At 47.4% G+C, this 16,620-nt stretch overlaps 1 protein-coding gene across 1 annotated transcript in view; it reads left to right on the top strand.

The window, feature by feature from the left end:
• The window catches only part of TTC9 (tetratricopeptide repeat domain 9), a 37,235-nt gene extending 32,043 nt beyond the window's left edge, over positions 1-5,192 (top strand). Inside the window, exon 3 of the mRNA XM_065404258.1 lies at positions 5,113-5,192. Within this exon, the coding sequence (XP_065260330.1) occupies positions 5,113-5,192 (80 nt within the window). The remainder of the gene's footprint in view (positions 1-5,112) is intronic.
• The last annotated feature ends 11,428 nt before the right edge of the window (positions 5,193-16,620 follow it).

Below are 16,620 nucleotides of genomic sequence, written 5' to 3'. Positions count from 1 at the left end.
AAAAGGGGGGGGGGGGCCCCGCCGGGGATCAAATAAAAAGCTATCCTGTTCTTTTTTAGGTTCAGAGTAGTTTCAAATTTCAGTCAAAGTTTCCAGTCCTTATATTATCTGAATTGTTTTCTCCCTAGTTTTACTGCATGCTTTTCTGCTGTTTATTCCCCGCAACATTACATGGTCTGGTTGCTCTCATCTCTTTATAAGATAAATACCTAAGTATTCAACAGCAATGGCCTCAAGCACCACAGCAGGCCACAATGATACTTAGGGGATGGCCCAAACTGCCCTTAATTCAGGGGAAGGATATCTCTGGACCTGCACTCTGCAGCCCGGATCCCTCTCTAGTATTATTTACAATTACTATGACATTTCAGGCCCTTATTCTGTTTTATTTATGGCTATTTATTGAAAGTTGGGGGATACAGTAGGGGAAAGGTAAGTAATCCAGAGCGTACATAGAGAGGAAGGAGGATGGGGTTGTTAAACCACAGTAATGGAGTCCGATGACTTCAGTGCTAATCCTGGCTTTGCCACAGTCTCACTATATGATCTTGGATAAGTCACTTAATGTCTCTTGTCTGAGTTTCCCCCTCTGTGGAATGGAGATAGCACTCTTCCCTACCTCTGAAGGGTCAGTTCATTAGTAGTGGTAAAGCACTTTGAGTATTAGTATGGGCTTGTTCTGTGCAATGTATCTCTCTAATAAGGGGTGATTTAGAGATCAATCACTGGAAAACTACTCTGCCTGACAGAGGGAATTTTTAAATGGCAAGCAGGAATTCACTCACAGAGGGTGTCCCTGTTCTAAAGGCTTGTCAGTACAGCAAATCCCTTAAGGCTATTTATTCCCCATCAAAGGTTAGCAGAGCTGGGATTGGCCTTTTCTCTACCCTCCCACCTCAATCACAAACAGAGCTGAAAAGAATAAAATAGAATTGTGTAACTCCCCTCATTAGAGGAGACGATTTGGAAAGGGAAAGGAGAGGCTACTTTAATTATGTAAAACTTATCTGCAGCTTTTCATAAACTCTGTGATCAGAAGCTGATAAAAGCACATAGCAGAGTTCAAAGTGGTTTGAACTTTGAAGCAGCCAAATATTGGTTTTACTTACAAGCCTCTTTGTTTTCAGAGGAACCTTGGCCTTACTATATATGTTGTTCCACCTCTTCCTTTCCATCATCGCTCTCTCTAGTCACGGCATATAGAAATTGGGAGCAAAGAAGGAACTTGAGTTGACCTTCTGGTAACATAAAATGCCAACCGTTAGGCTACATGGGCCCAGCCCCTTCTATTTGTTTCATAGCAGGGAAATACAAAGACTGGGAATAAAACCCAGTTTTCCAACAGAGTAGAGTAGCATTCTAGCCACAGGAGTCTGCCTTCTGTGTACTTCTATCTTTGTGATCGAGAAGGACTGGGAATCAAAACAGGTCACAGTCATGATACCACAGAGTATTAACCACTAGGCTCTGTCTAGTCACTAAACCAAAACCACAAGGAAAGCAATAGACTTTCCCTTAGAGGGTTGCTTTATATACTAGCATGAGCACAGTCCTGAGAATCAAGAAGTCTGGGTTTTACACCCAGATCTCCTAATGACTTGTTGTAAGACTTTAGCCAAGGCACTTGAGTTCTCTCTGCCTAAGGCTTTGCCACCTGTAAAGTCATCATTCGCTCCCTCACAGAGGCTTAATTGATTCGTGTTTATACAATGCATTGAAATGTTCCAAAACAAGGAGGTAAAATGTGCAGAGAATTATTAGTTAGTACAAGGGTGGCCAACCTGAGAAGGAGCCAGAATTTACCAATGTACATTGCCGAAGAGCCACAGTAATACATCAGCAGCCCCGCATCAGCTCCTCCCTCCCTCCCCCGCTCCCAGCACCTCCTGCCCACCCGCTGCCCTGCCGATCAGTGTCTCCCCCTCCCTCCTGATCAGCTGTTTTGTGGCATGCAGGAGGCTCGGGGGCAGGAGGAGCGAGGGCATAGCAGGCTCAAGGGAGGGGGCGGGAAGGGGTGGAGTGGGGGCAGGGCCTGTGGCAGAGCCAGGGATTGAGCAGTGAGCACCGCCCAGCACATTGGAAAGTTGGTACCTGTAGCTCCAGCCCCGGAGTCAGTGCCTATACAAGGAGCTGCATATTAACTTCTGAAGAGCCTCATGTGGCTCCAGAGCCACAGATTGGCCACCCCTGAGTTAGTAACACAGGAAAGGCAGAGAGAGAAAGGGTTCCGTTTGCTTTGTAACCAACTGCTGTGTATATTTTTCTCTGACAAAAGTGTGAGCTTGAGAGAAGATGTCATGACTTGCCTGGGAGATTTCTAGGTAACCTGCAGTAAGAATGTCTCCTGCCACATACCTTGCTACATCCTGTTCTGCCCCTGGCTCCTGAGGCTTAGGAGAAAGCATTTGAGAAATTTTCCATGTGGGTGAATTTGTGCCATGAGTCACTGGCTCCCTTACCCATCAGGCTGGAGGGAGATGTGGCCTCTGATTGCCCAATCATGCACTGAACTCTGCCTCTTCCCCTCAGTCAGGCATCCAGCTGGTCCTACAAGCCAGGGCAGGTGTGATTTCCTAGCATGCTTACTCAATTATCACTTATCACATTCACTGGGCAGACATTCAAGGTGCAAGATGTGTGCAATAGGATAGCTCATACAGGCTGTAACCCATCAGCTCCTGGAGCAGCAGGGGATATGGATATTTGAATGAGGGTGCAGGGGATAGAGAGGGTGTTTGAGCTGGTATTATCCTCCCCCCTCTATTTGGGGTCACATATCTTGCACATTGACTGCTTTTGTGTTTTAGAAAGGTGGGTCAAATCTGCAAAATTCAGATCCAGGCCTTCATCTGAATTTCCCAGTCTGGAGCTTTTAGACTCCAGGGTTTTAGTTCAGGACCAGCTCTAAATTTCTTAAAGGACACTTAGCGATTGTGAAATATTCTAAATTAGCAGCCCAGGACATGGAAGTGTTTTATCCACAGAACAGATATAATGCAGACAGCTTCCTCATGCTGCCCTCTGAATGTACCTTAGACCTGACATGGAAGGGCCACTGCGTAAGGGGAGGAAATAGTTTAGTCTCCATGACCACTGAATCCTTGGCCTCCAAACCAGATCAGACAAAGCTGACAGACTTGCAGCTGAAGATGACTCTTGGAAGGGGGAACCTATCCCACCTGGGAGAGCTTGAGAACCTCCCAGTGGTGCTCAGGTGCTGCCTCATACTCACCAGGAACTCCTTGGGGTATCTGGATGTGTCTTATTTATCTCAACAGGCCTGGCTTCCCCTCCTCGTTTTTACAGGAAACCTGCCACCATAATGTTCTCAGTGCATACAACAAACCCACCCACCCACCAGTGTTGGACATGTTACCTGTTCCTCTTTTCTCCCTTTGCAGGTTCCATCCCCAGCTGATGTGGTAGAGCAGTCTGGGTAGGTCATGAGGGGAGAGGAGGTTGCACACAGAATCTTGGGCCTGGCGCACAGAGTTGCCTAATTGACTGATTTCACAGGGCCTCAAATTTACTTAAACTGGCCTTGGTTGGCCTTACAAGGGAGACTGGCAGCAAGGAGCCATTTCTGAATGACAATATCAATGAAAATTGTCTCTTTTTGCATTCTTATTTCTTAGCCGACTTTGTCCTTGGTTGCTGTATAGGTGAAAACATCCTCCCTCTCCTTCCACTAAGCCAGAGGTTCCCCAACGCAGAGGAACATTGGGGGGCATGGCTGAGGCCCAGGCCGGCCCCCATGGGGGGCAAGGAGGAAGCGCCACCCAGCTCTGCTCTTGGCCCCAGCGCCTGCTGCTGGCCCTGGCTGCCGGTCCTGCACATGGGGCCCTGGCTGCTGGCCCTGCACCCAGAGCTCCACACCAGTTGCTCTGGCTGCCAGCCCCACACCTGCCGGCCTCGGTTCCTGGCCAAGGCTTCGCTCCTGGCCCTGCCCCTGCCCCTGCCCCTAGCTGTGGCCCCAGCCTCTGGCCACTTACCCCTGTCCACATCCCCTGCTCCCAGCTCTGGGGGGTGGGAGGTGTGGACAGGAATAAGGGTGACACAAGGTAAAAAGTTTGGGGACCACTGGACTAGGCAAAGGCCAGCTGGCTACACGGCTGTAGGGCCTCACTGAGGCAAGTACTTCAAGAGGATTCAAGGAAAGATTAGATACATATGAACCGGAATATTGTGTGTATTGAAACCACCTAGAGATAAGTAATCGCACAGGATAGCAGTCCTCATGCTTCGGAGCAAGCAGATCCTCTCACAGCTGGGGTCAGAGATTAGAAACCACACACATTATACATGCTGTAGCAGTGCACAATTATCCAGGAAATAGGCTTTCAGTTTCTCACCTATACAGCACCGTAGACTCACACAGTACTCTGCACATGGAGATCAGGACACATTCCTTGCCCCCAAGAACTTACTGTCCAAAATAGACACGGCAGCAGAAAGAACAATAGTGCAAGTGTGGGGATTATTGTGGGGGAGAAGGTAGGAAGGATTCCCAGAGTGGGTTTGAAGGAGAAGAGAGAGGTAACTTGGTCAGCTAAAAGAGGGATACTTTCTAGGCATAGTGGCAGCCTGGCAGAAAGTGAGCAACCAGGAGCTGGAGATAAATTGAACATGGGAGTTGAAAGAAGTAAGAGAAGAGACGTAGGTGGGGCAAGAATATATAGAGCTGTGTAAATGAAGATGAGGAGCCTGAATATGATGCATTGAGAGACAAGAAGCCAGTAGAAAGAACTTGATCAGAAAGCAAGAGGAGATGATGACTTAACATATTGAATAGAGTGGATTGGGGAGAAGGCAGAAGGTAGGTGGGAGAGGAGAAGGTTACAATAGTCAGGGCAAGAGCTCACCAAGGTCTGGACAAAGATTTTAGAGCAGGGATAGTGAGCAAAGAGTAGATTTCTGTTCCATAGAGGTGACAGGGTACTGGACCAGAGGGCCTTTCTTGGGGGGGGGCAGTTCCTACAGCCCGGTAACTTCAGATGCAGTATTTATAAAAAGGAGACATGATGAACAGCAACAGGAGCGTGTGTAGCTGTTCGTAAGTTTCTCACTGGAAGTTGTAATCACGGTGAGTGCATGTGTCCTCTTTCCCTGCAGATACCAATGTCATACGGTATATCCAGCTGACGGAGATGAAGCTTAGTAGATGTTCCCAGAGGGAGAAAGAAGCCTTGTAAAAAGGAACCTGCTTCAGTGACAAGGGGGACATTTCCTTCCCAGTTGCTCAATGGGTGGATTTGTCCATTTGCTTCACTCTGTCCCCATCTCTCCATCCTCCCTCGAACGCTCTTAATTTAATCCCAGTTTTAGAAGAGACTCGGACTCTGGGTTTGGCTGCTTGGCAGCACAGTGGTCATAACCCAGTCCCCTCAGTGGGAGAGCACAGTGGCTGCAGCCTGCCTGATTCCGGGACAGTGGCAGAAGGTTGGAGGACGTGATGAGAGGCACATCTTTAGCCGTGGGCTGAGGGCTCGCTGCAATTCTGCACTGAAGAAAACATCTCTGAGGCTATGATTTACCAACCAACAAACTGGAGACAAGCATTTCCTACTGGTAGCTATCACTGGAATTCTACAGAGCCAGAAAACTAAGAGAGCTGTTGGCCACTTCAGGAGGGGAAGCAGATTCCCCTTTCACCAGTTCCCTTGTGCCTTCCTCTCTGGCTCTGTATTTTAAGGCCCTGTAGGAGTTCACGTACTCCAGAACCAATGCCAATTAAACCCAGTCTAAACATCTTTTTAATAAAAGCACAGAGCACCCTGTGATACTCCTAAACAGCAGTCCCAATGCTGGGGGGAGTGGGTTCTGGGAGTGCTGTGGAACTCTGAAGGGTCTGAGGTGCACTGCACAGTACGGGGATTAAACTGTGGAATAATTATCTGCCAATAAAAATTGTGAATGGTCAACAATTCCACACATTACTTTTAGAAGGGATTCCTGGGTTCCTAATCTCCAGAGAGGCAGCATGGTCTAGAGAAATAAGCATGGGGCTGGGAGCCAGGAACCCCCAAATTCTTATCTTAGCTCTGCTAATGTGTTGCTGTGTGGCCTTGGGCAAGTCACTTTTCCTCTCTGTGCCTCGGTTTCCCCATCTGTACAATGGGGACAATAGCACTTCCCTACCTCGCAGTGGTGTTGTGAGGATTTATTAGTTAATGTTGTAACATTACAGTAATGTACAGTGCTAAGTATTATTAGTACACTGGATTGAGGTTGCAATCTGTCTGGCTGGTGTTGGTGCTTCCTGTGTTCTTTCCTTTTAGGAAAATTAACGCAGGTGAAAGGTGCAGGATTGACCACCCTGGAGTCTGAAGACCTGTTTCTTCACAGAACAGGTACCATCAGTCCAAACTTCCCCAAATTCCCCCTCAGATCACCTCTGGGGGGCTCAGCAGGAAGTTCAGTCTCCATGGCCCATCAGCTCTTGGTCTTTTTGCTGAAACTGCCAACGAAGGGGTCCTTTAGTGATGCGAACACACATCCACTGGGAAACAACCCCTCTCCCCTCCCTACAAGTGATTCCAGATGGTGCACTGAGCACCCCTCATACAGTCATGGCTTTCACTCAGCTAGCTGCATGTGAACTGGCTGTTGTCCTCCAGCTGTCAGTATGGAAGTGAGCAGCGTACAGCACAACTGATGTGTTTGATGAGGAAAGTGGGCTCCAGTATCCCAAACCCAGTCAAGGGATACATTGCATTTTCTGGGCAAAGGGCTCGGAGGGTCAGGGTAGATAAATATCTAGACCAGCTGAAATGTATCCCTCAGAAAAACGCCCAACGGAACAGCATGATGGTGCCACCTTAAAGTCAGCACCCAGGATGACAGCCCTACTTCCCCCCCCCTAGGACCGGCCCTGCCTTTACTCACCATGGCCGGGATGTAAGGCGGTAAAGAGGCTGGAGCCACTGCCACCAACATCATAAGTCCAGGGTGAGGGTAGACTAAGCAGAGAAGTTCTTTAGATGACCCTGCACTGAACCTCAGCGAATATAGGGTAATATAAAGAGAGAGCTAGAAGGCTGTCTGGCTAATGTGCTGGAAGGGCATACAGTGCTTTAGAAGACAAGGTCCCTGCCCCCAGGAGCTTATACTAAATCCTCCACAGGTCTGGGGCTTCTGGGGGGCAAAGGGGACAACTGCACCCCCAAACAATCTTCAGGAGGCCCCAAATTATTGTCAGAAAGATCAAAATATGTACCATATCTACAGTCCTCATCCTTTATATAAACTATGTTAGCAAAATACTGACCCAGTAGCCACATTTTACTTTTTTAAAATTCTTAAAATCCAAGCTTTCCCAAGGGTCTAACTAACCCCTGGACTCCTGGAAGGTTGTCTGTTTTTTAAATAGGGTTGCCAAAATACCCACTTGTCACCCCAATAATGGGACCTGACCACCAGCTCTGACCCTCAGTGAATCCTATATGATACACCAGTTCACTATGCAAATGCAATATGGCTGGGACAGAGATGGCAATCAGTTATTTATCCACTTATTTCACACACTGCCCCGGCTCGACTACAGCTCACTCCCCAGAGCTTCAGAGGGCACAGCAATCAGGAACAATCCTGCAGTGTGTGCAAGAGTGTATGAACGTCCCCTCACTGTCACCTGATAGGGGCTGCAGGAAAGCACAGAAAGGGTGTCTGTGTGGAGTGGGGCGGTGGACTTGCCAGTTTTAATGAATAAGACACCTACTTTTGTTCCCTTCTGACTCACTCAAGCCCTGAACTTGAACTACTGGGGTGGGGTGCGTGCATTCACCCCTCCACACACTCACAGCCCCAACTCTTTTGCGGTGGGCCTATTTGCAGGCAGTATATGAATACTGTAACTCAGTCACGTTAGCTGGTGGGAGGCAAGGGCCAGGCAGAGGGAGGTGGAAGCCAGACCGTGGGCCAAGCTATTTGGGGGAAGGAGTAGGACCAGAGAATGAGGTCCAAGCTGGTGATGGGGAACAAATGAAGAAGTAAGCCTGTGGACTTGGACAGAACAAGAGCTAAGCCGGAAGGAGACCAGACCAAGGGTCTAGCCAGATTATTTACAGCTAAATAAGACCCAGTTTAATTGGCAGGATACACAGCAGGGGAAAAGAACAATGAGATTAGAGGGGACTTTCCAGCTGTGGGGGCAGGAGAGACTTCCTCCCTTTGTCACAGAAACATTTTTAAGTATGTGATAGAAAATATGAACACAAACAGGCTGCAGAATCTTTCTGAACACAGGAGGACCATTACAATGGAGGAGGGGGGCCCAGGAGTGGAACAATCCTTCACTTAAATTAAAAATAAGAGGTTGCTGCTTTTCAGAAGAGACATAAAGTTGAGGTCCTGGCCACTCATGCTCATAGAAGATCTTGATGACTCTTTTCATTAGTCTGAAGGCATTAACACCTGAGTCTTGACCAAATTCCAAGCAGAGCACTTATAAGCTAACCCCGCAGAATTTCCCCACCTGTTCCAGTTGTATACAATGTGCTTCACATCTGCTCCTAAACTGTAGCATAGTGTCACTGTACACTATTAGACAGCTGAGACATTCCACCCCAGAGGTGGCTGCATTTTGGTGGTGGGTAAAGTGACATACCAAGAGGCTATGTATTGTTCCACATTTAAGATTTCAGTTCAGTCTGTTGGTTGTTCCCTTTTCTTTGGGCTCAACGCAATCTTTCATGGGAGTTGCTGACCTCATGGCCCTTCTGCCTCTTCCCTCACTTGTCCCTACGCACACACACATACACAGAGAAACATGCACATGCTTACTGAATTCCTGTGCGTAACTTCATACCTAGTGCTGTGATTTGAAGGATTGAGCAGGGCTATTTCCACTAACAGGAGGTGTTGTGGGAGGGTGGAGAGTGGTCCCATGTGGGATGCCTGGGGGGGTGCTTCCTGTCATCAAGAGCCCGTTCATTGCTCCACAGTTAATTAGCAAAGCTATTAATATCACTACAGGCTTAATATTACGCTATGAGGCTCATGTTTGTATCACTGCATCTAACGTTAGATCCTAGAGAAATGCCTGTTTGGAGTCTCGTAGGGTTCCTAGGTTTCTAAATGCTATGGGTTATGTCAGTTCTGGCACATTAGGTTCTGCAGGCTTGTCCCTACCTGGGTGATGGTGGTGAAAAGAGAGGGCATCTTCCTGTCTGCATGAATCCCTGCAAATCTACAACTTAAGCCAGGTGAATTCATAGCAGCTTGATGAGAATATAGTACCCAGTCATCAAGCACGGTGGGGCCACTCAGGACCCTGCAGAGGAAGTGGGGAAAGACCTCAGAACCAAAACACTTCCAGAACCAGAGGCTCTTGCCACTTGAGCTAAAAGAGACTATTCTTCAGTTGTTGCAGTAATGGGCCCACCCAGCTGAGTATTTCAGATTCAATCCAGCTGAAGGCAGTGGTACATACAAACATCAGTTCATTACAGTGATGGTTGTGGGGAGAGGATTCCTTTGGTGTGGAAGCAAGATACAACTGTGTACCATCAAGGAAATTAACTGGCTGGCCTAGTTTGTCTCATCCTCTTGGTTGCCTGCATTCCCTGGCTTAGGGGGAAATGTTGCCCTGCGTTGCACGGATGTGCTGGGGGGGAAAAGGATATGGCAACCCCCCCTCCCTCACAGCGCCTTGCACAACTGTATGGGAGCAGAGACTGATACATTGAACACTCCCAAGCACTGACTGCTAGACTGGGGACCCAGCTAATAGGCTTGCTGGTCTTCCACAAACCGGAGCAAGGAGGCAGGGCCTCCAGATTCCCTACGTCCATCCCACAATGAGTAGCAGGCACTGGGGCTGGTTGTTTGATGGAGCAGTGCTCACTGCAGCGTGCCTTGCCTCAGGACCTCTCTGCCATCCTAGCAGGATGTCTACTAGAGCTAAAGCCAGGCTACTACAGCTCTGCTACCCTTGTCCCCTGAGCACGCCTTTGGGGAGTTGGGGCAGGATCTAGCAAAGGGCTCTAAAGAAGAGAGCTCCAGTCCACGCTCAGAGGCCAGTGCAAGGCTGCATGTGTTTCATGCAGCAAAGTGGCTCTGCTGAATGCAGGTTAGAAGGGAACAAGGAAAAGTAGCAGGCAGCTGCCTGCTCTACGTGCTGTAGCCTATTCAGTGTTCTGATCACTGTGCTAGGGAGTGAGGGTGCATTACACGAAGGGAAGACTTCATAGGAACGATCCCCAGCCTGCCTTGTTCCCTGGACATCAGCCAAGCTTTACAGATGGTGGCAACTCTGCAATAACCAACTTTCACAGCCTGCTGCTTCCCCACTGCCCCTACTGATTCTCACTAGTTTCCTGAGTCTGCCTGGGAAGGGCTGAATCTCTGCCAGCTACCCAGCCCTTCTGACAGCAACCACTATAGGTGGGGAAATGAAGCATACCATTGGAGCTGCACAGGGTATTTTGGGAGGCAGAATGGGATACTTGAATTGGAACTTGTCCAGGACATTGGGCTTAGCAACCATCCTCATGTGAAAAGTACCAATGGATCTTCAATGACCACAAGTGACCAGGACCTTGGTTTTATATCTCATCTGAAACACCATGCCCCTGGCGGCTCAGTGCCCCCCTAGCACCCTGCTCATGCACTGGTGCAGGACTGACAAAGAGGGAATCACCAGTGTCACTCCCCGTATTTTCCTTGGGAGTTGAGTGTAACCCAAATATATGTTGCCTTGTCAGCCCCACAGTTCACAATCATGCCTCATGACAAGTTGGCCGTTACTCACGTTAGACCCAAATTTACCTCAGGCCATGCAGATTGGTATTTATTACTGTGAAATCTCAACATCAGAAATGCAAAATCTGGACACGGAGATTATAGAAAACTTCCTACACATCTGAAGGATTCTGTCAAGATAAAACTCCTATAGTTAATAAACCTGATCTAGGTTATGAAAGCATAAACTGGAATTAAAATGGAAACCACTTTACCTGGCTGCTCTATTTTCATCATTTATGACAGCGTTCCCCACCTTGTGTGTGCGCGTGCACCAAACAATTCCACGAGGATTCAGGGGTGAGGAGAAGGGGAGGGGAGCAGAGAAATTGGCCCATCCTCCACAGCTGTAGGTAAAGCAGCAGGTGACTCTCTGACTGCCTCCTGTCTTCTCTCCCTGCTCCTGCAGGGGCCCCCAATGCAGCTGACACTCAGGCAGCATCCTGCTGACCCAGACATCTTTCTGCTCCTGCAGCAGAGAGCCCCCATTCTCACCCTCAGCTGTGAAACCATCTGCCAATTCCTTGTCAGGGGAGGCTCAGACAAAAGAAAAGGGTTGGTAATTGATTTATGCTGTTTGTTTATTTTCTGCATTTCACTCAGCTTGGACAGTGAAACTAGCCTGGTCAGTTCACTTTGTATTTATGGCTACTTTCAGTTTTCATGCATTAGTCAGTGCTCTAGTGTTTGAGTTTTTGAAATAGCAGGACTAGATTTACATCCAGTAACCCAACAGTTTGCACTGAAATTAGCTGAGAGAAACTATATGAACCATACTGAGTTTTGTTTAAAAAAACAAAACCAAACCACACCACACATCTTTGGAGGTGGGGCCTAAACTACTCGATCATGTCCCTTTATAGAAAAGAGCTCACCCCCTCTTCCAAATGACTTGAGCTGTCTGATATTAAACATGCCCATTTGTTTGCCTGTCCCACCTTAAAAAGGCCAATATTACACCTTTGAATCTTGGGGATTTGTGAGCCATGATGAAATCTCAGTAGCTTGATCATAAGCAGCTTCGCTTTCACTGCCTGTCTCACTCACACACACATTCTTGACATGAACAGACCTCAGAAGAGCAGAACAGGCCTCCTCTCTCTCTACCTGGCACGACAACATTTTAGACATGAAAGGCAGCAAGAAGAAAAATCCCACGCTCTAACTGGAAGGATATTGAATGTGTTAAAAACCTCAATGCCACCGTGCTTTTGCTATTAGTATTTACTGTTGATAGAGAAGAAAGAGCACCTGCCAACGTTAAATGATTTCATCTACTTCAGCTGAAGTGATAGGAATTCCTATCTGCTTATCTAGGAACCTTCAGTGTGTGTGTGTGTTTGCACATACAGCAGGCTAGAAACTTAGCCTCACTGGCTTGCCAGAGGCAAATGGAAATTCAGTTTTGCTGAGAAAAGGAGAGGAGCTGCCTCTGAAGGGCAGGAGAGCCAGTGTAGCGTCAGACCCTGCAAGGTGAGGAGTACCCACAATTCCCCTTGATTTGAATAAAATTAAGGGCACTTCATGCTGGATTTGCACTGCTTCAACAGGGTTTCTATGTAGAACAAGAGTTACAGGTCCCACTGCAGAAGAGGAAGAGTAGAACTATAATGTGGGTTTGAACGGCTGCTGAAACTACATCAGGTCACTTACACTGCTTCACGCAGAGGGGGCTGAAGGGGAACAGTGCACAGGACAGGACTGGGCCCGTCAGTAAGAACGAGTGAAGGTGATACACTAAAAATTAGGGCTGGGTAGATCTCTAGTTACTGATGTAATGGGTCTCCCAAGGCTTTAATTTTTGTATGGCAAATCAAGCTGCATTGGGCACAAGTGTGGTGCTATTTAAATTGGGCTGTTTGGGGTTTTTTGGTTTAGTGTTAAAATATGTTTTCAAATTGTATGTTGAAGTTTCCATCTTCTCATCAATGAAACAAGGAGAAAACCAAAGGGGAACATGAGTATCTAAGAACCTGAAAACCAGCATCTCTGCCTGGCTCAGGTGAAGGAGAGACAATGGGCATGGGGCTTGCTGAACATATGTGAGAGACTTAGAGGAGGAGGTGCCTCCACAGGCTGGAGAAGAGTCTTACGGAGCCAATCCTTGGAGTGGGGGCAGGGAGAGAAAGAGAGTGATATTTGCTGCCCTAAAAGCTGGGGAGAGGCTGATGGGAGTGTCATGAGAGCCCTTGTGTGAAAAAGGAGAGTTGAGCTGGGAGGTACTGAGCAAAGAAGAACATGAGAGAAAAATCAGGGTAAAGAAGATGTGGTAGGAGGGTAAGAAAGATGGAGGAGCCACCGCCTGACCTGTCTCTGGGCCCCAGCTTCTAGCTCTTTCTGGATGACTGAGCCATCTAGGGCATTTGTGCTACAGCTAAGGGTCTGTCCCCTGAAAATGTAGGAGGGAGTACTCAGACAGCTGCCTCCTTAGGGGAATGGGGGAGGTTAGCTGGAGGAGGTAGCAGGCTGCTAGATTTCTGCCCCAGGAAGAATTGCTAAAGCTAGTAAATACGGGTTGAGGTAGAGGAACAGTTTGGAAGGAAGGGTTGTGGGGGTAGGGATGTAACAAAGGTGAACTAAATTTGGACAAGACGACATTTCTGATCTGCCACTGGTGATGAGTGACTGTTTAGGGTGGGGGTGACCTGTAACATTTTTGGAGCTGACTTTCCCCTTCCTAGTCTGGATAAGCAGCTAAGCTTAGTTTACTTTATCTGAACCAAACCTTTGAGTATAGTCTTTTTCTGTGCTTATGCATCCCTTTGCCTATTTTGCTGCTTTTTATTTCTGCCCACACACACACAAACGAGCATACCTGACTATTTTTAACCCAACAGCCAGCTGCAGGAGATCACCAATAGGGATATAGAGCCTTTACCTGTACTGTAGGTCAATTTGAATCCAGGGCAGGCACTGGGAAGTGAGGGGGAGCATTTAGCATCTGTTTTTCTGGTAGCTGTTTGGGGGTCTACAGGAAATGAGCTGCTGGGCCTCAGTCCAGTTTCCAGGAGTGAGAAGGGAGTTTAGTCTCCTTGATCAATTCAAACTGCTACCACAGGGAGCAATTAGTGCCAATTGTGGGGGTTGGTTTTGGCAATGGGGATGCTTCTCCTCAAGGAAGTGACCTGATGCAGTTTGAGCAGCTGTTCAAACCCACATTATAGTTCTACTCTTCCTCTTCTGCAGTGGGATCTGTAACTCTGGTTCTACATAGAAACCCTGTTGAAGCAGTGCAAATCCAGCATTTCATTCAAATCAATAGGAATTGTGGGTGCTCCTCACCTTATACATGCAGTTTAATTGCTGGGGATTTGGGGTTTTATCTGGACCCAGAAAGAAACATATGGACGAAGCTCTCCTCTGACTTTGCAAAGCCAAGCCAGCTGTGGGATTTGCAGTTGGGAAGTAGCTGCTGAGCACACAGATTTTCTCATCTTTCAAGCAATGTTGGCTGGACTGCAACTGATTTGTCAGCCAGTCTTATTCCTCGCTGGGTTCTGATAACCTGAGCCAGGCATCTGGCTGGATAAATTGTAGCAAGCAGCTCAGGAAACCCTCCTGGAAGTAAAGATTTAGCATTGCTTCACTCAGCCACGTAGCATTGGGTTACAGTGAAGCTTGCTGCAGATTATAAAAACATTATTACATCACAAAGTACTTTACCTTCTGACCCACCAGAGTGGCTCCATGTGATGTTCACAGGGATGTAAGCACTACCATGCCAGATTAGTCCAATAATCCATCTAGTCTAGTACCCTCTGCGCCTTGTCGTCAAATCAACAAGCTGTATGTGTTGAGCCAGGGAGTTCACAGAGGCCCATGCCTTGAAAACAGCCCAGCAAGCTACAGCTGCTGAGCCATTTCCCAGGATCCTGCCCCATGTCATCAGCTAAGCAGCGATGCTGAGCCAGTGCCATGGCAAAGGCCGGTGCCTTGGCATCAGCAGAGCAAGCAGGGAACGGTGACTCACAGGGACTGGTATGTTGATTTCAGCCGAACATGCCAGCGTTGCCACCTCTCCCAGAGGCATCACATTGTGATATTCAGTGCTCTGCTTAAAGCCTCAGCTGCTGGAATCCGGTTGTTCCCCCCCCCCCCCTTAAAAGTCAGCGTCTAGCCCTCATGGAATGTAAAGGAAAACTTTAAAAACATGACCCCTAAACAGGCCAGCAGCAGAAAGCCAATGGCAAGAAGGTAAAATGTGTTCTTTTAAAAATCGTCTGATGTTTGGAATGGGGGGAGTTTGCTTGTGATTTTTGAATGTTTGGGGCTGGCATCGCTGCATGTTGAAGCATTTGAGCTAGTGATCTCAGAGGTCTGTGCCTTGCATCCACCCTGAAAACTGGAGTACTGAGCCAGTAACCTGCTGTGCCGTGGCTTCAGCCCAACAAGCTAGAGGCTCTGAGCAAGAGACTGCACAGAAGCCTGTGCTCGGACCCCATCCCACCAACGTAAAGGTGCTGAGGCAACATCACAAAGGCCCATCCTTGAAATCGTCCTAGCAAGCTGGAGGTGCTCAGCAAGTGATCTCACAGCAGACGACCCTCTGCCAGACCAACAAACTTCAGTCACTGAGCCAATAAGCTCATAAGGCTCGTCTCTGGACATCAGATCAGCAAGCTGAGCTAGTGAGATCACAAGGCCTGTAATTAGGCATTACCCCACGACATTGCTACTTTTTAGCCTTGCAGGGTCATCATAGCTCTGGGAGAGCGCAATCTATTTTATTTTGACCTGGCATCAATATAATTGTTTCCAAGACAAGAGAATGGGGTTTCCCAGGTGTAAATGAGGGTAGAACTTGGACTGCAGATTGCAAACAAGAATGCAGCTTGACTCAGTCTTGATGTTGAGTTTGTGATGCTGTCAGTTCGAAACGTCATCTTTTCACTTGGAGTGTGAGCACATCTGAATGGGGACCAATTAGAAAATAAACAAGGAGTCCCACAATGCCATTTTTATAGAGTCACTTTGCAAAGCAGAATCTTGGTTTGCTTGCTCAAGAAAGGGAGCTTTCTCTAACTAGGATGCAGGCAGTCCTAGGCAAAAATGTGTCTCATTTTCGGTTATCAGGGACAAGCCATCCTTTCTAATTTCACCAGTGTGACTTTAGCATGTCACTGAATATCTCTGAGCCTCAGTTTCCTCCTGTGTACTTGGGCATAATAATAGTAGCATACTTCATAGGTGCATTGAAGAATTTAGTAACAAATGTTTGCAGAGCACTTTTGAAGGATTATATGAACATAAGGTATTAGTATTATCAAAGACAAGAACGCAATTTGCTGCTGAATAATTCATTTGATGTGAGAAACAACCAACAAGTTGTTGAACAAAATTGCTGTACAATGAAACATAATTGCAAAGTGGCTACAGTGAGTGGGATACAGAGGGAGCTTTCAGATTGGCTGATGATGTCGTAGCCAAAACAATAATGCCAAGTGAATGCATGTCTGTTTTCAGACTTTGTATTCAGTATAATTATAATAACGCTTTGCCCTTCGCTAGCCTTTCATCTGAGAATCTTAGTGCACTTTACAGATGTTAATTACACTTCATAACACACCTGCAAAATTGGTATTATAATCCCCATTTTACAGATAGGTAAACTGATGAATGGAGAAATTGTGTGATTGGCCCAAGGCCACATAGGTGAGTAAGTGGCTGGGAACAGAACCCCAGGTTCTGGCTTCTAATATCTTGGCCTAACAAGAGACCACACCTTCCTCCCTTCCATGGCAGCAGTTAGATCATCTTAAGCCACTATGAACTTATAGAAGATGACTGCACATTGTAATCATTTGCCCTCTGCCTTGGGTCTTACAACACACATGGCAGGTTATAGTCATCCAAAAACTGCTATACCCTACTGCTTCAGCA

This window comes from Emys orbicularis, chromosome 4 (genome assembly GCF_028017835.1).
Source record: "Emys orbicularis isolate rEmyOrb1 chromosome 4, rEmyOrb1.hap1, whole genome shotgun sequence".
In the NCBI taxonomy this organism is placed as follows: domain Eukaryota; kingdom Metazoa; phylum Chordata; order Testudines; family Emydidae; genus Emys; species Emys orbicularis.
This window is presented reverse-complemented; position numbering and strand designations above follow the sequence as displayed.